This window comes from Seriola dumerili, unplaced genomic scaffold, assembly GCF_002260705.1.
Source record: "Seriola dumerili isolate Sdu_G_001 unplaced genomic scaffold, Sdu_1.0 BDQW01000081.1, whole genome shotgun sequence".
Classification (NCBI taxonomy): Eukaryota; Metazoa; Chordata; class Actinopteri; order Carangiformes; family Carangidae; genus Seriola; species Seriola dumerili.
In genome coordinates, this window is record NW_019174336.1 from 1,353,789 (window position 1) to 1,375,467 (window position 21,679).

At 41.7% G+C, this 21,679-nt stretch overlaps 1 protein-coding gene across 1 annotated transcript in view; it reads left to right on the forward strand.

Moving 5' to 3' along the window:
• Positions 1-21,679, forward strand: part of slc12a2 (solute carrier family 12 member 2) — a 64,298-nt gene that overhangs the window by 13,796 nt on the left and 28,823 nt on the right. The window contains exons 2-8 of the mRNA XM_022744581.1: positions 13,184-13,303; positions 15,024-15,099; positions 17,050-17,145; positions 19,183-19,322; positions 20,144-20,254; positions 20,349-20,457; positions 20,553-20,677. Of these exons, the coding sequence (XP_022600302.1) occupies positions 13,184-13,303; positions 15,024-15,099; positions 17,050-17,145; positions 19,183-19,322; positions 20,144-20,254; positions 20,349-20,457; positions 20,553-20,677 (777 nt within the window). The remainder of the gene's footprint in view (positions 1-13,183; positions 13,304-15,023; positions 15,100-17,049; positions 17,146-19,182; positions 19,323-20,143; positions 20,255-20,348; positions 20,458-20,552; positions 20,678-21,679) is intronic.

Sequence of the window (21,679 nt, forward strand, 5' to 3'; positions counted from 1 at the left end):
ATCTTCTGATGGATCAACACTTCAAATAAAACACAGAAGAAGAGGAAAATATGGAGCTTTAAATTCCATTTTCCATTCTGTAAAAACTGGGATCTTCTCCCATTTAGAGGAGATGCAAGTGACGACCTTCACCACCACATTTCCTGTCGCCTGCAGTCCTCGCTCTTGCAGCTGCACACCGCTCCCAGCACCGCTGAGCTCAGCATTTCACAAAGCACACGCACTATTTTCACTTGGGGGGCTCAGTCATGGTATGAGGGGTGAGTGTTGACATCATTTTCTCACATGATACCAACCCCCCACAGAATGCAGCAACACACTCGTTACTATGACTGGGTGTGACTGTGATACTGGAGGAAAAACAAAGAAATGTGTTAAAAGATTGTCAGTGCCAGCAGGACCAACCGCAATCTGCGCAATCTCACAGTGAACTGTGTGGATTTCCTAGCACATAGTTATAGACACTGTGTTTATCCGTCAGACTGCGTCAAACTGAAAGTAAATTTGTAGTCTTTACTTGTTCTTTGAACAGATAGTTATTGATTTACAGCATTATTTTTGCCAGTATTGGACTGTATTTTATTTAAGCAAAGTAACAGTTGAGAACCTTGGATTATTTTGTTCAATGAAAAAAGTGTTTTTTCATTATAGTTAGACATTGAAAAGATATTCTTTGTAGCAAAATTCAGGCACTAGTATAGGGACATTTCAAACAACACCAAGCCCTGATTTTATCTAAGACTAAATAACCAATACACAGTGTGCATTCATCTCTTAACAGGAAATGAGTGCCGTCTCTTATTCCCTTTATTAACCTGCTCAGGAGAAAGTCAAAGTTCCCAGTTCTTAATTATTCACCTTGAACTGAGGACACTGTGACAATGAGCGCTTGTGTCCGTGTGGATCAGTTAACGTGCCACATGTCTGCGGAGCTGACGTGAGCGTGTTGTTCAAGAGGAAACTGTTTGAACGGGTCAGAGATGTTTGGAGGTCAGAGCGATGTGACAGCAGGAGCCTCGCTCTGCTTATCTGAGCAGAAAAATCAACTTCCTGTGAGATGGCGTTGGTTGGCATCATGGAAAATGAGTAGACGTCCTTTTATATACGTGTTTACAGGCTGCCACATGTGTGTGTGTGTGTGTGTGTGTACACATGCACGGGACATGGCAGGATGTGCCCACGGTCCCCGAACTTCTCATTCAAGTGCAGAATTAGGTTGTTCTCAGTGGCCCACTTCTATAAACACATGCACACAAAGCATGACTGATGGAAAGTTTGAAATTAACAAGTCAGAGGAACTGAAACGCCACAGGAATGTTACAGAACACTCGTCATTTATTTAGCTGAGAACTGAGTGTGGTGTTGTTACTGTGCGGACACAAGGTTCTGCTTGAAGTCATGAATATAATAAAAACTTTATGTCACACTTTTCTTAATAAGATACAATAAAATCAGAACAGAGTAAATAGTTCAAATTGTAAATTAAATAGATCACAAGAAGAATTAAAATAATATAAGAGTAAAACAATGACTTGGGCAGAGTTGACGGCGAGGACCTATCTTGACTTTAATTCTAAACCAGGGGTCTCTGATACGTGGACTGTGGTCTGGATCTGGACTCACATGCCGTCCTACCTGGTTTTGCACCTTGTTCTAACCGACGCAGCTTTTCTAGCCTTTACATGATGCTACTCAGCCAATCATTGTGACTCGAGTCAGTTGGTGAGAGACGAGAGGAGGGAAATAAGTGGGGAAAGTGGCAAAGGGAGAAAACGATGTTTTGGATCTTCGTTTCAGGAAGTTTTGCTCAACTGAGCTCTTTTCTACTAATTGAGCACCTCTGTATTAATACTTGTCATAGAGTTCAGCTGTCTGTTAATCCTTGTAGCTGTTCATCACACTGTAGAAGCAGATTGACTTCCTGCTTCCTGCTCAACCTGCCATCTGCCTGCTGTTGTGGATCCTCTGTCCTCTGCAACAGGAAATTAAGGCATTTCCAGGTGACCACTGTGTGTGTCTATTTTGGTCACACTCAGAGAAAAGTGATGAAGTTCTAGACAGAGTCTCTGTGTCAACTACTTCTCTTCATTGTGGGAGTTATTTAGAGATGTGCTGGTCTACCAGTTTTAATCACTGCATCACTGGACCAGAGGGGGAGAGCGCGCACAGAGGTGGTGTGTGCTAGTCGTTTGTAAAAGCCCAATGTAACTGGTCCATAGTCCATTACTCTGATGTGTCAAGCATCAACACTCAGAAGTAATCAGTGCATGGATGAAAGCATGAACAGATGCATACAATAAGTGTCGTAACGTGCACGTTGATTTTATTTAAAATACAAGCATTGACTGCCACATATTTATTTTCTACTTTTTTTTTTTTTTACTATTTCATATGAGTAAAATCTTATTTCAGTGTAGAGCAGTGTTTTGATTTGCCCAGCCTTACCTTGCCCTCTCTCTCTCACTCACTCACTCACTCACACACACACACACACACACACACACACACAAAAAGACACAAACACATTCTCAACTGACTGTCATATTTGGACAGGCCATTGGGAGCATCGGGAGAAATCCCGCCACAGTGGTTGGCCAGTGGACTGTCCCTGTCTGTCTCTGCATCCCTGCCTGTGTGCCTGTCATTCAGGCAGAGCGTGCTGCGTGCAGCAACCTTCACCAACTCGTGCGATCGGTCATTTTTTTGGCACAAAGTGAAACAATGCGAAGCAAATTTGCACCACCTTATATGTGGTATTATTTAACACTGGAACACAACGCTACTCCAGACAATGACAACGATTCTGCAGCATGTTTCAGAAGTGTTCCAGAAGGCGCTAAAGATATGCAGCAGAAGCTGCGTCAAGCTGCACAGAGCAGATCGAGTCAGGCAGGAAATCAAACACAGGACGGACATAGAGCATCAGATCAGTTTTCAAAATAAAATACCTATCACTACATCAACGTTGTAACTGATGGACCCAACAATGACCAATTCAGCAAGTCAACAAAATTGGGCTTCTCAAACCCTCCCGGTGTCGTATGAAGCTTTTATAATGTAGAAGTAGTAAATATAGCAGGTAAATACTACTAAACCAAGAATGGGCCCATCCCTGCTTCCAGTGCCTCGCACATACTCCCATCCACCCCAAACTAACACTGATAAAACCGCCTCTCATTCCAAGTCCATTCACCTTCCTGAGCAACAGAGCTCCTCACTGTCTGCAGGAGCCTCACTCCTCACCTCTTTTACACTAACACCACAGTCAAATCGTAATCCGACACAATTCCAAAACAAAAATCTCTGCGGTGTGAGGCCGGGCCATTTCAGCTCCATCAACAGACCTCAGTGGGCAGCAGGGAATCCAACTCTGGGAGAGTTTCAGCGCAGTAAAAGAATAATGACCTGAGTGGTGGGAGGTTTTCCCAAACAATGGTGAGATGTCTGAGATAGTGGACATCTGATCGGTTCTCTCAGTCGCTGGTTGAGTCATGCAGGGAGGGCAGGGGAGAGTCGGCGTGAAGTAGGTATCGCCACAGGAGGCGCTTACCACTGCAACGTAAACGGGTGTGTATATCAGATACAGAGCAACACTGGACAGTGATTTATTCAGACATGTTATCATTCCAAGTGGGAAACTTAAATTGCAGACAAGGGTACGGATAAAAAACAGGAGGGGGGGTCACCTTAGCAGCCACCTTTACATTCTGGCTCAGGTTTGTTTTCTGTCATGCTCAGGTTATCAGGCGGTTTATACAAAAACGATTTATACTATAACGACAAAGAGCTGTTGAGTTTTTAACAAATGCTACAAGTTTAACTAGACATACTAACAACCCAGAGAGGCTGCCGCTGTCATTACACTCAAACTACAAAGAGTTCAGCATTGTTTCCAAAAGTCTCCGTTTTAGCTGCTTGAACACTCCAGGATGTCAGGAGTAAACGTAGCAAAAGAGATGAGTTTCTAAACTAAAACGTAGTGGTGTGGACGTAGCCTCAGACTGAAGAAGCTACACCCAGAGAGGGTTTTTGCCTAATAAATTACTTCAACAACAAATGAAGAAATTGTTGTATTTGTTATTAATTTTCTGTCCATCAAGTAATGAGTTAATGGCATTTAAGTAGTACGTACACATGTAGTGTTGCTGTTTACTATCTCAAAACCGAAAATCATCTGCTAAAGAACTGTGAGCTGACTTGAAAACATTTAGATAAATTAACAATAATAATCATCATATGATCAAATAATGATCTATTGTCAGAAGCAAAATAAAGAAGCCGTCCAACTCCTGGCTTCAAGTGTAGCCATGAAGTGTTTTACCTTCAGCATGTGGCTTTTAATAAAGTGCTCTGCTCTTATGCAACTCAACACAATCCTCTCTGTTGAGCTGTAGTGATGTCTGTTTTTCCGTCATGTGGTGTGTAGAGGGAAACGGGCAGCTCCAGCCTCACCAACACAAACACGAGCTGTGTTTGTTTTTTGATTAGGTGAGTTGCGTCAGACCTGATAATTTATAGAGGATAAATTATTCATGAATAAGTCGTCAGCAGCAGAACGTGCCAGTGTTTCCTGGAAGTGAAGCTTTGCAGGTCCTGGAAGGTTTCTGAAAACCTTCCTTGACTTTCAGACTGTTTGTCCAAAGTTAACTTTTTTTTTTTATCTAATTGCATCATTAGGTTTTCTTTTTTTTCTTGTTTGTAACAATGCCTTTCGTGGCAAGTGGCGGTACAGTTTGCTCTGCCGTGCTAAGCTCTCGATGCTTTTGTCATTGTTGTGCAAAGCCAGCCTTTGTGTTGCTTCAGCCATGTAGATAATGTTGACCAACTCATCCTGTGTCGTGTGCATTGTTCTCTGGCTGTGCATTCAGCAGTGAGAGCACTCAGCCTCACCACATACAGATCTTGCAGAGCTCCAGACTGCCACCAGAATGATGTGGCCACTTTTTGAGAGCATGAGTTAAAGTTGCACATAGATGCATTCGTGCCAGTGCGTGACGATCATGGGGCTGTTTCAGTGCCCCTTTGGCACAGGCCTTCAATCTCATCACTGATGATGAAACCTGTGAAACAAAAATGGAGCAGTTTATAGGCTATTATTTAAAAAAAAAAAAACAAAATGAGGAGGGAGAGGAGGAGGCTGGTGGAGAGGAAGTAGAGCCAACAAGAGGTCCCGCCTGCAGAGAGAGAGAGAGAGAGAGAACGTCTGAGCCAGTTCGCAAGAAAAAGTTCTACTTTCAACCACACTGGCAAACACAGGACCAGTGTTTGTGATATGAAGTCCATTGCAGGTAACTCTGTACCTGTTACCGGGTTGAAACAGTTTAAGCTTGAAAAAATCTGCCTCACCTGAAACACTCAGCATCTCTCCTCTTCTTTTCAGCGGTCAGATGAGAGAAATTGCTCAAAAGAGGAGAATAATTGGATGAGCATCTGCCCCATGTGTAGAGGCTACAGTCCTCGCTGCAGTTGGCCCCCGTTCGAGTCCCTTGGCTGCATGTCATTCCCCCTCTCTCTGCCTCCCCATTTCCTGTCTCTCTCTACTGCACTATCAATAAAGGCACAAAAAGCCCCCAAAAAAAATTTAAAAAAATGTGTCACAACAGACCGCAAACGAAGCATTGTAGTGCTTCAGAGACAACCTGCCACACAAATCCTGTTCTCCAGGTGTAAGGGAACATGCTTGTTTGATACAGATCCAACAGAAATCACATCCACATTTTTATATACATCTTTCAATTCAGAAATATACCATCTCCACTAAAATTGTGACTATATCTGTCAAAAAATATTCACAATGTGATAATATTGTATATTCAGCCATACTCAAGGCAGTTAAACACAACGTATGATTAAAAAGTAAAAATAATTTATTTATTGTAACATGCTTTGCCTTTATTTGATAATATTTTCTTATATATACATGATTATATAATGGAGGATGACCTACTTTGTCAGCCACTGCTTATGTCAGGGGAACTTAATGTTCAGATTAAAATATTTAGCAGATATCAAGTCTCTTTCAGTCATTACATTAATTCAAGACTAGTGTTTACAAATTAAGACAGCTGTTCATCATCTTACAACGTCTTTAACACCACACTGCACCAGAACAAAAATGACTGCGACCAAATAAAGGTGCAATTTGAAAGATTCTGTCTTGAATGATTCAGAGTTGATTTCTGAAATTGCAGCGACGAACACACGTTTTACCTTTGCTGCGTTCCAGCTCCGCCCACTGTTTCTCTGTCAGATTAAGTCAGTGGACAAAATTAGACAAAGTCCCTGATCCTTCCTGACAGATCTGTGTCACATAGAAAATGTCTCCTGATCATGAGAAGGATGTTGAGCAGCTGGAGCGTCCACATTCCTGAGCTTCAACATCGTCGTTGTCAAAAAGAAAAGTCGGTCAAAGCCTCATTAGTTAAATCACAGCGTTCCTTCAGTCATCTGTAGAGGACAGAAAACACTCGAACAGCTGTTCATAACACTCATGATATGAGGAACACTGGTCTCCATTAGAGACAGAGCCAGGTAAGAATCTGACCCCCCCTCTATAAATCCACCACACAGATGCTCCTGTCCCTGATGCCACAGAGGGGAAGCAGACCTTGGTTTCAGTATTGCATAATGACATCAGCAGCATGACCTGACATCACTCCAAGCCGAAAATGTGATGTCCCACCGCCCAGCTGTTTCAGTCATTAATGCCAAGAGCAGATGTAATTATTTTTTAATTGTGAAGCTGATTTCATGCCACATAAAGATGCTGGAGGTGAGTTTAATTTTCAAACAGCTCAAAAAGCCAGAACCATTTTAATGAATTACATTTTATCACCCATGTTGGACAAAGTCTGGTTGTAGTTCACCTGAAACCAGCTCTTCACTAGCTGCTGATCAGAGCTGCTCAATGTAAAAGAGGAAGTTTGAACCATTCTTCCTATAGAGCTGCTTCAGTCAGACAGATTCTCAGGATGTCTGGTGTGAGCGGCTCTTTGAGCTCAGTCCACAGCATCTGTACTGGGTTCAGGTCTGGGCTCTGACTGGACCACTCCAGAAGGTGGATTTACTCTGTCTGAACTCCTTCTGTAGTAGAATAATTTGATGTTTAGGGTCATTACTGTGTTTCTATTGCAGTTTTGAGTTTTCTCCTTTTGCAATATCATTCTCATCAAACATGGCGATAGATTTCCAGCAGTCTGCCTCTCGGTTGGAGCTGGCTCTCTGGGGCCTGATGTGGCAGGTGCCGCGACTTCAGTGCGAAAACTGTTTCCATTAAATTGAGTGAAATATTGCTTCGTGGAAAAGTCTGAAACACCACCTCAGGCGAGCTTATGAATCTTTTTGTGACATATGTTGGGTGGATAGACACCCTGACATGATCCTGAAGAGACCTTGATAAACTTGATGATGTGGAGCTGTCCAGGTCCAGAGGCAGCAGAGACCCAGATCTTGATGCTCCCTCCACCCTGCTCCACCTGTGGGAGGATGTTTTCATGGTGATGTGCAGAGACCTGTTTACACCACACATAGAGCTGCATGTTCTTCAAACAGTTCAAGCTTTGCCTCATCAGTCGACAAACATTTTCCCATAGCGTTTTGCGTCAGGCTGCTCTTTGACCAGCGTCAGGCTTGATCTGTGTCTGGTCGACTCATGGACAGAGATGTTAACCAGCTCCAATGATTCCTGAGACCATGAGACCATGATCCATGAGACTCATCATTACCCAGATCTGGATGATATCATTACTTCACTCTACTACTTTATTACCTTTTTCTTCCTTGCTACGGTTGTCGGGTCACCTCACTCCAGTCTCTGAAGTATGGGGTTTCTTACAGAGAACAATGGGTGAGACAGCAAATACCTCAAATTAAAGGATGGGAGTGTGACTCGTGCAGTGAAAGCACACTGCCTGTGTCATGGCCTTTAATTTCCTGCTTGGTACCAGGAGCCTTTGCAGACTGGTTAGCTGTTGGACTTGTTCCACCACAGCTCCTGCCAAGAGTTTTATTTTTACCCTCATTGATTTTTGAGTCAGATACCTGACAGTTTGATCCCAACTCACTGTTTGCGCTGTTAAGTCTTTTGTGTTGACCTAGTCATGAGTATACCTTAGGGCTGGGCAATGGTATGCATCCTTCTATTGTTTTACTGAAGAGAAGGGTGTGAAGGTAACTACAGATATCCATGCTTCCTTGGTTTTCAAGTTCATCCCTTGTCTGGAATTACTTCTAATGTTCCATGCTGACAAAACTTTTATATCTTCTTCTATTAGCTCTGTCAGAGGAACATCTGTTTTCAGTTTGTGAGCTCTTATAATTCCTCACAGTGGTATTGTCCTTGGCAGGAACGTTGTCTCAGTCAGTTTGATGAGGAAACGAAGGTTTGAACCTTGCATTGTTTTCTTTACACTAGATTTTACAAGCATCTTTCTAATAACTGGAAGCAGGGCAGGGTACATTTGAAAGTTTTTGATATCTATGCCAACATAACAGTTTTTGTACAGATTTCAAAACAAAATAAGCCAATAGGGCTGGGTATCAAACTTTGATACTTTCACCAACTGACCAAACTGTTTCGATACTATCAAGGATTGAGAAATACATTGTCATTTGATACCATTTTTTTATTACCAAAGGACTAAATGAGTAAATCTCAGTAGCATCAGTGAGCCAATCAGCATGCAGCATGCTTGGACCAAGATCTAATAATGCTAGTGATTGGCTAGAATTTGTACTGTAATGTGTGTTTTGTGAATTTTCTTTTTCGTTAAAATGGATTTGATAAAATTTGTATCAAAAATATCGTTAAGAATCTGTATTGCAGTCAAGGTATCGGTACTGATATTGGACATTTTTAAATGATTTTCAAGTGAATTTCTATTTATATAGCGCCAAATCACAACAGAAGTTATCTCAAGGCATTTTTCAACTAGAGCAGGTCTACACCGGACTCTATAACACTGATTGACCCATCAACCCCCATCATAAGCAAGCACTTGGCTACAGCAGCAAGAAAAACTTCCTTTCAAGAGACAGAAGCCTTGAGCAGAACCAGACTCAGGATGGGCGGTCAATAACAGCCCTTAACTTTTAACTTACACATTTTGTTCAGCAAAATAATCTTCACAAATGAGCATCACTTTATGATGTTTGAAGCCTTAATACAATCAGCAGAAGTAAAGAGCTAATGTCAGGCTATAAACCAACTACACCACGGTCACATGACTTCAGCCTCACCACCACTAAACTTCAGCTTGTAGTTTGATTCAGCTCTGACCTCTTCTTCCAAAGCCTTTCCTCTGACGGAGTTAGAGACAGTTTGTATAAACACAATGAGGCTGTAAAGGTGGACTGGAGAGTAGATCAGTTTTCATGTTCAACGTGATGATGTTTAATGACGTAAAAGCTTCAAGAAATCAGGGCTGGGGTATTTAATGATGGATTTTATGTTGTAGAATTTATGTTGCATTAACAACAGACCTTATTTCAGTCATCTCACCAAAAACACATTCATAAAATCCAGAGACTCCAGGACCAGGGAACAGGAAGTGCAGAAATGCAACTAATTTCCTGGTTTAATGCTCATTCCTGCAGCGATCTATAGAGAACTGTCTCACTTCCACACCAGCTTCTTCTCCACTAGCTTTTATTCTATTAATTTTGCAAGTTGAATTGTTGCCTCTTTAACTGAACAGAAAAACAGAAGACTTATAAACGAGTTAATAAGGAAAAAGTCTGTTGTCAGTATAAAAGTACATTTGGACCAGGAACCTGATCTGCAGAGGGATTCTAGCTCTCAACAGCCGGTCTAGCTGCCACGGCTTGATTGCAGCAGTTTTGCTGAGTCACTAGAGGGGTGCAGGCAGGGTGTTGGTGTTGACAGATGGCCCAGGTGAAGCGATGCTGAGTGATGCTCAGATCCTCCCTCCCACAGATCGGCTCTATACATGCCAGAGGCCCAGCACTCTTGGATAATTTATACCACCTATTTATACGCCTCTTGTAACAGAGACTCTCTCCTGAGAGATGTTCATTAATGTTTGTTTCATGTTTCCTTTTCTCTATCCTCACACAGAGTTCGCTCCAAATACAGACCATTTGCTAAATGAAGACATGGGGGTGGTGACTCTGTTTGTATGAATGTAGTCTAATTTATCACATCATTTCCAGAGCATTAACTCCAAGAGTCATGTCATCAGCTGTTGCCCTGCCCATCTTTTAGAGAAATGAGGGGAAATCACTCTTGAACTTCATCTTCTACAATCTACTCATTTAATCTGTGCATTTCTCTTAATAATTTTATAATCAGCCTCTGTAAAGGAAAGCTCACACTAAGTCTTTCATTATGAAATGGCTGGGATATGACTCACTGTGGACATAACTGTCCTGGTCAGTGGACATGGATCTAGAGGACATGTCACTGCAGATCAATGAGCATGGCCCGCACAGCAGGCTAGAACCATATCATTACACTTCCTGTCCACTGCTGTAAAATGACAGCAGTGTAAGAGGATCCATAAATCCAAGGTCGTCCATATCCACAGGAAACTGTCTGAATATGTAGAAAGGTTCATGTTGGCCATGAACATATGAAAGTGTTGCATATTTTCCAAGCCAAACTTAGAGGTCAGCATAATGTCACTCATACATTATTTTTAATGAGGTTATGTAACCAACCACTGACATTATTATTATGATGATGGCATTATTCTAAAAATAAAGCATGTATAGACTGTGTGAGTACCTCTGAGTGTGGCAGTGGAAACGTGTTGGACATCAGCAGCATGGCAGTAACCTCCAGAGAGAATAAGTGAACGTTTCAGCAGAGTTCGGACTAAATTGCCCCTTAATGAACATGAGCCACTGTACTGTCACTGTCACATATTGAGAGTTGCTATCAAATGTCTATTTGATCACATAGTCCCTGATTTTAATCAGGGCTGCACAATTAATCGAAATATAATCGAAATCTCAACATGGCCAAGTGCAATATCCAAATCAGAGGAGCTGCCATTTTTTGGATAAAGGTCAAATGTGTCACATTGTTGTGCATTCTTAGCACTTAGGACTATAAGTGTTGTGGTGCCATGCCCTGTCCTACAAATCATATTCTCCAGATGTAAAGAAACGTGTTTGTTTGGTACAAGACCAACAAAAGTCACATCATCATCACTTTTATATTTTTTTTCTGTGAAAATCTAATGAAAAAACTTTGCTACCTTCAGGGCCTGTTTTCATAGCTCTGCTCTGACTGTACTGACCATGAAATTAGCTTTGCCTGTCTGTGTGGTGTTTTGGTGCCAAACTGCACAGCACACAGGTGGGAGGAGTGACACAAACAGGTGGGTGGTTCAGTCAGATGAGCCAGAGCAAAGCAAGTTGTTGGTATTTTGGTGGAAACTGGAGCTTAGACTTTTTGTTTTTCCTAGATTCTGGAACAACATGAATCTGTTGTTAGTAAAAAAAACAAGTTTAATTAATCGATCTTTGAAATCTTTCGTATATTTGATTTTAGCCAAAGTCCAAGAAGAATGAAGCCATTTAACTTGGCAAACAGGAATGTTTGACTAATTAAACTGTGATGAAAGCTCCATATTAAAGAACCTGCTGCAACAACAACAGTCAGTACAACCTTCATTAGTGAGATTCCATTCAGTGAAATGAGGCTCAGACTCTGCAGCAGAGCAGACTGAGCACTTTCCACTGCTCCACATACATGAACTAAAATAGTGGGTGATGTCCACACAATCTGTGCACCCTGTGTTGTTGTGTTGTTGTTGTACTTGCTAAGACTAGACTCATTACTAACTTTATTAGATTAGATAAAGTTTTGTAGCAAGAAATGTTGATGTTTCTCAAAGAGTCCAAAGGAATCTTGTTTTGGTGTCTGTAACATGTAACACATCCTACATGCAACACTTTAGGCTAGACTTTAGGCCACATGACCACCTTTTGTGGAGAGGATAATGGCTTCAGTGGTCATTGTCTCAGAGGGTGAACCATGTGTGTTTTTGGTGACCCAGCGTTCCACTTGCACATAATGTATTACAGAATATCACGGACTGATTGGCTGTGTTGTCAGTGTGTGTTTTGTTCCAGCCCTCTCTTGTACTGTGGCTTGTAATGAGCTCTGCAGCCTCTGGGCTCACTGACTGTCATATAACATTAAACCATGAAGACGACGCTAATGACTCACTTCTGTTCAGCTGTTGTAGGGATTAATGGAGTCATGCTGGGAAGCTTATTTTTATCTGACACCCTTTAATGTAAAACCCTCCTGCTCAGTGCAGCTAGAAAATGCTGTGAAAACTTTCATAATAAATGTAGAGGAATGTTAGTGTTCATCCTGAGGTCATTAAATTCAGGAAGGACAGTAACCATGTCTGAACATTGTCCGTGAAGAGGAGGAAGGCTTTGTGTGTTTTAACTGCTACAGTAACACAAAGACAGACATCCTCTGTCAGTGTGTTTGTCTGATGTAAAGAGCTGGTGTTGCCAGGAGACATGTGACCTGTCTGCCACAGGATTTTTATCACATATACATGATGAGTCTCGTCCTTTTTTTAACTTTTCAGGTGGTTTTCTTGTGTTTTCTTGTGTTTTTTAAAGGTGGCCCCAATATCAGAGGGAGATACAGTCAAGTCAAATCTCTACATGTTTCTCCTTTTCCAAAAATCACTACAAATTTCCTTTAGTGAGGAGTCAAACTCTACACAGAGAGGTGTTTATTCCATCATTGATTTCACATAATTCCTGCAGCACAAACAGTGAAACCAATACAATAAACCAGCCCTGATCTCACTTGTTGACAAAATGAAGTATTGATGTATAAAAGTACCAGTTTTTCTTTGGAAACATAAAATATATTATTTCTCTACAATTTTTTTGCAATTGATTTAAACCACTGGATTTTGAGAATGGTTGTTCTTTCAAGGAGACAATATATATTTCCTTAAATATTATTATTTGCTTGATTTACATTTGTCTCAGCCTATCACATTCAGCCATAAGTGTTGCTTCCAGGATTCATCCCCTGTCACCACATTTCAGTGTTCTGGCTCTAAGATTTCCCTGAGTAGTGATGCATAAGTCCAGGTTTCAGACTGACTGTTCAGTGGATTGTGGGTGACGACACCAGTTTTTCTCCACATATAAACATGGTTTCATTCCTTTTGCTTTTCAGGAGCCATTTGAGGATGGGTTTGCCAACGGAGATGAGCTGACCCCGGCTGAGGAGGCTGCGGCTAAAGAAGCAGCCGAGTCCAAAGGAGTGGTTAAGTTTGGCTGGATTAAAGGAGTCCTGGTGAGTCACTGATGAACTGCAGAGCTTTTAAAAAAAACTCATGAAATCTTCTGCTGTCTTCACCTGTTTTTACTTATTCTCCCTTCTTTACTCTGTATGAGTGCTGTGTTATTTAACATTTTAGACACACCTCAAGAAATAATATGTAGGTCAGTAATGTGCGTTGCTAATGTACCTTGGTGCATTCACAGTGTGAACCAACAGGTACACACAGCTTCTTCCTTTCGTCCAGCTCTTCACTGTCGTCAGAGTTTTTAAATCTGAAATACAACCACATCAAACAAATCAATATGTGGCGCTCAGTGCTGATATTGTGACAGGCCGCCACAAATAAATCAGTGTGTGGGAAACACTGATCCTGACACCCACATCTTAAAAGATTCTTTAACACAGTTAACGGTTAAATGAATATCCACATTATACAAAGTGCAAAACTCAAACTAAATGTTTCTTAAAGTTTTAAATCTCACACGATGAAACAACTTCACTGTTTGTTCATGTCTCTTTCTGTAATTAGCACAAACAGATTTGGCAGCTGAGCCGATGTTAATGTTTTGACCCGGTCATCTCTGTTCATGTTCATGTGGTCAGTTAAACTCAGGTAAACTGAGGTGAACTCACAGTAGTGGACCACAGGTGAGAAGTGTGCCACTACACAGTATAATTTGACCTGTATGTGTGAGTTGGTGACACTGTGTCAAGGATTCTGGAGCATGAGTGTGAATGATCTGTGGCTCAGATAGTGGTTGGTTGTTGGTTGGTCTGTTAGAAGAGCAGCTTAGAGCTGTGCTTCCTGCTCAGCTGTTTGATATGTTTCATTTTATTTAAAGCACAGTTAACAGAGGATGAATTTTTCATATTAAGACATGTCTGGATATTATCATCTTGCTTTTATTTTGGCATAACTATTCTTTCCTTCCTCTCTAATATAAACTTTCCACTTATTCTCATGTCTCCTAGTTTCTAATGGCTTTTATCAGTGGTGTGAGGTATTTTCTTATATAACAGTGTTACACTCACCATTTTTACCCCTGATCTGACCCCATATTTGTCCGCCACATATTGATGTAGTCTAACAGGGAGATCACACATATGAGGGTTCACCCAGACACAGATCAGATACATTTAACGTTGTTATTGCTAATTATCGAAAGACACGTTGTAGATGAACGATAGCGGTAAGTGCTAAGCTCACTGACAAACACTTTGCATTTCTTGTCACTACTTCATAATTAAAGTCAGGTTTTGTTTCACCAGTTAAATGCAGCAGGAAGTGTTAGGTTTGCATCAGCAGCCACACACACTCAGTTCATAATACTACAAATATATAAATGTTGAAATACTTTATCAGCCATAGACTGATTTGTTTAACATGGAAATATTTGAGAGGCCACTTTAAGCCCTAATGACAATCATGATGTTTTATTTCCTGTCAGCCCTGGACTGCTGGTATTGAAACCCTCCTGACAGTGAATGAAAAAAACTACAAGTTTTCTGTCTGTTTGAATATGAATTTATCATAAGAGACAACGAGCAGCTAAAGTCACTGTCCAGGACTAGTAGGTGGTGAACATCTTGTTGTGTAGACAGCTTCCTCTCACTGTCAGGAGCCACATGTAGCTTTCATTTGCTTTGTAAATTCTTCTCTCAGTCTTCTTTGAAAGATGAAAAACTTGATGCTCTGGTTGTATTGAACCTGCCCCCCCCCCCCTCCCTGCAGGTCCGCTGCATGTTGAACATCTGGGGTGTGATGCTCTTCATCCGCATGTCCTGGATCGTGGGTCAGTCTGGAATTGGTAAGTAGAGCTTGACATTTCTTAAACTGAAACCTGTTTATAATGATGCCCAGCTCTCAGTTCATTCGCAGCGTCTTTTCTTCACAATCAGAGAATGTAATCTGCCTGTGGTGAAAATTGTGGCAGCAGTCAATTGTTTGTTCCTTTTTAAAGCTGTTGAATCGTTCTGTTTCCTGTGTTGTAGTGACAGGCTGAGGAGAAGGTTGAGCAGACGACATTCTTCAGTACATCTTACATTTAAAAACATCATGTGTGAACTAGGGCTGCTCAAATAATCGAAATATAATCAAAATCACAATATGGCCAAGTGGAAAATCCAAATTGCAGGATCTGCTATCTTTTTGATAAAGGTAAAATGTCTCTCAACATTGTTGCCGTAGAGACGCCCCGGCCTACAAATCATATTCTCCAGACGTAAAGGAACATGTTTGTTTGGTACAAGATCCAACAACAATCACATCATCACCATTTTTACATTTTTTTCTGTGAAAATGAAAATGTAAAAATGACCATTCACACTGAAATCACAACATCTGCCAAAATAATTGCAATATGATTTTTTTTTTTGCATATTGTGCAGCCCTAGTGTGAACTTAAAAGTCACCTCTACATGTTACATCATTAATATTTGCACATCAGATGTTTTGATGCTCGATCTCATCAGCTGTCACGTCACTCTGAGGCCACAGACAACCACACACCTCGTTACTTTCCCAAGAGTTTCTGACACTTTGTAGTTTCTTCATAGTCAGTGTCTTTATTGTGGTCAAACTGTGGTGTGGTTGATTCATATTGGAAAACTGTGAAGTCACATGATTTGTGGTGAAGTGGGTGAGTAATTCGAAACCACTGGTCTGAGTGTGATGTGGATTATTATTGTTGAACCTTGCACAATGCTGTGTCACACCTGTACAAGATGCAGTCATAAAACTTTACAGGTGTGGAGCTGAAATCAAAATAAAGAGTGATTTTTAAAGATCAGTGTGATCCAACCCATGAGTACTGATGTAATAATGTAATAACTCGGAGTACTCAGGGGTCAGGGTATGAACATGTGATTTTTCCAATGATGCGACAACAACAAACTAAAATCCATTCACAGTTATATCATCCATAGAGAACCATTCAAAACCTAGGTTTCATAAAAACCAATACATTAAATCAACAAGTTATGAAATCAAATATAAAACAGAATCAAATGTGAAGCTGTCAGTAACAAGAAACATGAAGTGGGCCTGAAACTGACTTCAGTCATAAAGATTAAAGAGAGAACAGTAAAAGTAAAGTTACAAAAAGACGAGTAAAATCAGTAAAAGCTCCAAAAAACCAAACCACAGAAAAGAAAAACAACAGATTTAAGAGCTCATGCTGACTCAGCTGTTTTACTGGTTTGGAGGAGATATGAGACACATGTAAATCTGGACACATTAAACCAGAACTGTCTGCAGAGAAGTGACAAGCAGTTTTTTGTTATTTGACCCTTTTGTTACTTATTTTGATACTTCCCTTTAGATGCAGTGACCCAGGCCACAGAGAAACAAAGCCGTCAGTCGGTCTGGAGCCTGTGTTTTACTCTGATGTGACAGAGTCTTCACATAACTGACAAATTCAACCGTCACTGTGTAGAGAAGTCACTGAGCGGTGTGGCACACAGCCCGTGTTTACTGACATCCTGGTTCTTGCTGGGCGCTCATCTCAGACACCACACACACCTCCCTAATGTCCGTGACCCCCCCCGCGCCCCGACAGCATCTGTCCACAATTCTTCACTTTGAAGTGAAATATCACCACAGAGCGACACATGAGGCAGACTCGGCGGCGGCGGCCGTACCGTTATTTTTCACGACGTTCTCAGAGCGATTGGGACGCCGGCTAGAAAACTGTGACCAGTGCAGCACATTCTTTTCATTCGGGAGGTTCCTGAAGCTCACTCTCTGTTCTCCTCTGCAGCTCTCTCCTGCTTGATTGTTGCCATGGCAACGGTAGTGACGACCATCACCGGCCTCTCCACCTCTGCTATCGCCACCAACGGGTTTGTACGAGGAGGTAAACATCACTCTCTTTTCTACAATAACAGTTTGTAACCTTTGACCTCATCCTGATGTTTGGTGTGAATCCACCTGTGTGATTGTGACCAGTATGACCAGTTTGACCAGTTTGACCAGTTTGACCAGTTTGACCAGTATGACCAGCCTTCAGTCATTTACTACAGTCAGTTCTACAGAATCTCTCTCACAGCCCCAACAGATAAGAAATACATTTTATCTTAATGTTAATAATGTTAAAGAGTTTATTTACAGTGTTTACAATACTCACTCAACATCAGCAGGAACAGCTGTATATACTGTTGCTTGTCGCTTGTTATAGTGAAAATAATAGTAATACCCATAGGTAATGGTGTTATCAATAATAGTAATAATGAGTGTTGGAATGGCAGATATGGATCTTGTCATGCAGTTTAATTATTCAACCAGTGATGTTCACAGTCAGCAAACTTAAACATTTATCACTACACACGACTAACACCTGGCACAACACAACAAAAGCTAACTACACAATGATGCTACAGTGAAAGAGTAGATGAATGTAGTTTGACAGTGTGATCCATCACTGGTTGGGGGTCCCTATGGGGGCCGAGTGGTTAGGGCTCATGCCATATGGGTGTACTCTTTACTGCAAGTCTCTCCCCCACTCTCTCTCCTGTATTTCCAGTAAAGGCGTAAAAATACCCCAAAAAATACTAAATAAATTGTAGTTCCCTTTAAGGAAATATACACGATTCCAAAAGTGTCTTTGGTCATCTTTAATGTTTGTCCAGTGTTTAGAAAGATCAGTGAATGTAATTTAATTAAACTTATACTGGAATTGAATGAAGCAGAGTTAACATGGTCGAGCGGGTGATGAGGTGAAACAAACATGCTCTGTGCTCAGCACAGTGGTGGAGCGGAGACGTCAGGCAGAGTGATGTTTGTCTTGATCTGAATCCTCATCATCACAAGTTTTCCAGGATTTCTTAGTTTTTATGCTCCATTTACCCAGTGAGTCCCTTTACTACATAAGACTTACCTTTTGAATATGGTCAATAACAGCAGAACCGACATGTGGCTAATGTGTTGCATAGCTGTTACTATCATGGCAATACATATTTACAATACAAGCCACAGCCACCCATTCACACACACATTTTCCTACACATATAGCACTCTTCTAGGTATACACACATTCACACACACCAAGAAACATCAGGGTCGGTTTTAGGGTTTTGTATCTTGCCCACTTCAAAATGCAGCCTGGAGGAGCCAAGACTCAAACCACTGACCGTCCGCTTAGTGGACAGCTCTGCCTCCTGAGCCACAAACGCCCTGCATCGTAACATTGTAAACCTGCTGCTCCTTCTCTTGGCTGTGGCAGATAATGTCTCTGCAGGTATTAATGTATATTGTTTGTGCACCAAGGATTTAGCATAAAACTCGAACATTAGATTTTTTGTAACACAGTGCAGCTTTTCATTTGCTGCTGAATTCTCCAGTCAGGCCTCTTGGTAACTCTAAGCTGCTTTGTTGTGACTACAGACGAGAGCCCAGCAGTTAGTTAGAAGTAGCGTGCACAGTCATACAACAGCTGATTGGCTGGGTGATTCGCGGGCCTGGAACTAAAACACACATGATTTTGAGTGTAGGTCTGGATCTGGTTCTAAAACACGACACATGAGAGGAGAGTGTGTAATTGACCATTGTGCTAATCGTGCTAATTGAAACCTCTGATGGCCCAAAACAACAGAAGAGTGTGGGGAGAGTTCGTAAGCAGATGAATCCGACTCTACAGGATTTATAATGTGTCTGAACTGGAGGGAACTCACAGGGCTTTGAGCTCAGCTCTGCTGGCACTGACAGTTTGGACCATATTTATGCTTCAGGCTGCTGACAGTTCTTTATCAGTGCAATACTGTCAAGTGCAAACACTGCAGTATCATCCTACTGTATGTATAAACAGCCACTAAAAGAATAATGAATCCATTCTATCAGTTTATTCTAAATTAGTTCACACACAGCTTTTACTGACGTAATTTCCTGTTGTTTCCAGGTGGAGCGTATTACTTGATTTCCAGGAGTCTGGGACCAGAGTTTGGAGGCTCTATCGGTCTGATATTTGCCTTCGCCAATGCAGTGGCTGTTGCCATGTATGTGGTGGGCTTTGCTGAAACTGTTGTGGAACTTCTCGCCGTAAGTCTCTCATTGCCTCATGGTGCTTTTAGACAGTTTGTGATCACTGCTGTGGCTCTGAGTGAAGCCGACCTCCCCCCAGGTCGTGCTGCAGCTCACTGCTGTGGACCAACACAATGAAGGTTAAGCATATGTTACACCTTTAGTACAGTAACTTTAGACAAGGTAACTAATATCAATATTGTTTATTGGCCCTCCATCTATCCATCCATCCATTAGTCATACCTAAACATACAGTTGTTCCAATACCGATACTACCGATCTATACAGGAAGTTGAGCTCCATAGGCAGCTCTTGTTTTAGAGCAGCGAAGAAGAATTGATTTCCAGTAAATAGCAAAACATGTAACACTGAAAAGTCCCAGCAGTAAAAGTCAACGTGTTGAGTATGTAAGGCGGTAATTTGGAGGGGTGGATCTAGTGTAGGAAGTTTTATTTATTCCTACATGTATTTATTTATTTATTCGACTGACAGTCAGATTAGACATTAAAAGAAGGATTGTGTGGCGTTCATGTGTCTGTTCATGTTCTAACCTGAGCCATGTCATACAACAATGACAGCAACCAGATCATACCCACAGTTTATCTGCAGCTGATGTGAGCTTTAGCTTCTGAGTTAGGCTTCTTAGTGTTACTACCATCCACATCAGCTCGGCTCAGAAGCACAAAGACACTATTTTGCCCAGTATTATCTATAATAATTATATTATAATCAATCTTTTGTAACATCAAGTAACTTTAAAAATCCCCAAAGAGTTCCAGCATTTGCACTTTAGTGGTTCATTGTTGTTCCATCTGATGCCTCCTGGTCTCGTCTCCCAGGGTGCAGACGCTCTCATGACGGATCAAACAAACGACATCCGGATCATCGGCACCATCACGGTCATCCTCCTGCTGGGCATCTCTGTGGCAGGAATGGAATGGGAGGCCAAGGTAAGAACAGGACTAGAACCACTCATACACAGTGTAACTGAGTCAGACATTGGTCACTGGTGACTAACACTCTGGATGATTTTCTTCTCTGTAGGCGCAGATCTTCCTGCTCATCGTCCTCATCACAGCCATCATCAACTACTTCATCGGAACCTTCATTCCTGTCAAGGCGAAGGAATCTGTTGGCTTCTTCGGCTACGACGGTATGAAACGTCTTATGTACAACCTCCACCCTCTGACAGCAGAGATGAGCTCCAGCAGTGGCTTGGTCGTGTTTAAACCTCTGTTTCCCCGTCAGGTGCGATCATGTGGGAGAACATGGGTCCGAACTTCCGGGGAGAGACGTTCTTCTCCGTCTTTGCTATCTTCTTCCCTGCAGCCACTGGTATTCTGGCTGGAGCCAACATTTCAGGAGACCTCGCTGTAAGCCCCCCCGCCCCCAATACACACACACACATTTCACATACGAGGAATTTGCTTTGGTGTGTTTGTGCATGTTGGTGTTTTATACAGTGCTTTACAGAGGCATGGAAATACATTAAAAATCGAACATTAAGATGACATTAAAATAGCATTTAAAAACAATTGAAATAAAAATTTTTTTTGATTAAGTCACTTCAAGATTACATAAAATCAGGTAAGAAACTTAGAACAGTGATTTAAAAGAAGTGCTGCAGCAAAGTGAGCAGACAGTTTCAGCAGATCTCAGGTGTTCAGGAAGCTTGTTCCACAGGTGAGGAGCAGAGGAACTAAAAGCTGCTTCACCTTTTTTGGTTCTGGTTCTGGAACACTGAGTGAACCTGTCCCAGATCACCTGAGGGGTCTGGGTGCTTCATGTCGTACAAGTAGGTCAGAGATGTGTTTGGGCCCAAGACCATTTATGTCTTTATAGACTAGTAGTGGGATTTCAAAATCTGTCTTCTAAACACAGGAAGCCAGAGCAGTGATGGTAGGACCAGTGTGATGTGCTCCACTCTCTTGGTGTTAGTGATATCTTTTGAAGACACCATTAGAACAGTCAAGTCTGCTGAAAATAAATGTATGAATAATTCTTTCTGTATCCTGTAAGATGAAAAAATATAAAGACAGATGAAGCAAAGTCAGTGACAGTGGGGTCTCTGACCTTGCTGATGAGGCCAACTGCAGCCAGGAAAAAGTTCTTTTTACACAGTGAGGTTTTAGTCCTGATGGACCGCAGCCTCCTGCCACAGGGGAGGGACTCAGAAAGTTTGTGTGCGGGTGGGAGGGGGGGTACACGTGCTCGCCTTAGGGTCCTGCAGGTGTACAGGTCCTGGAGGAGTACAGGTTCGGGAGGTGTACAGGTTCGGGAGGTGTACAGGTTCTGGAGGGTTAGCAGATTGCAGCCAATCACCTTCTCAGCAGAGCGAATGGTGTGCTGCAGTCTGCTCTATTCTCATTGTGTGT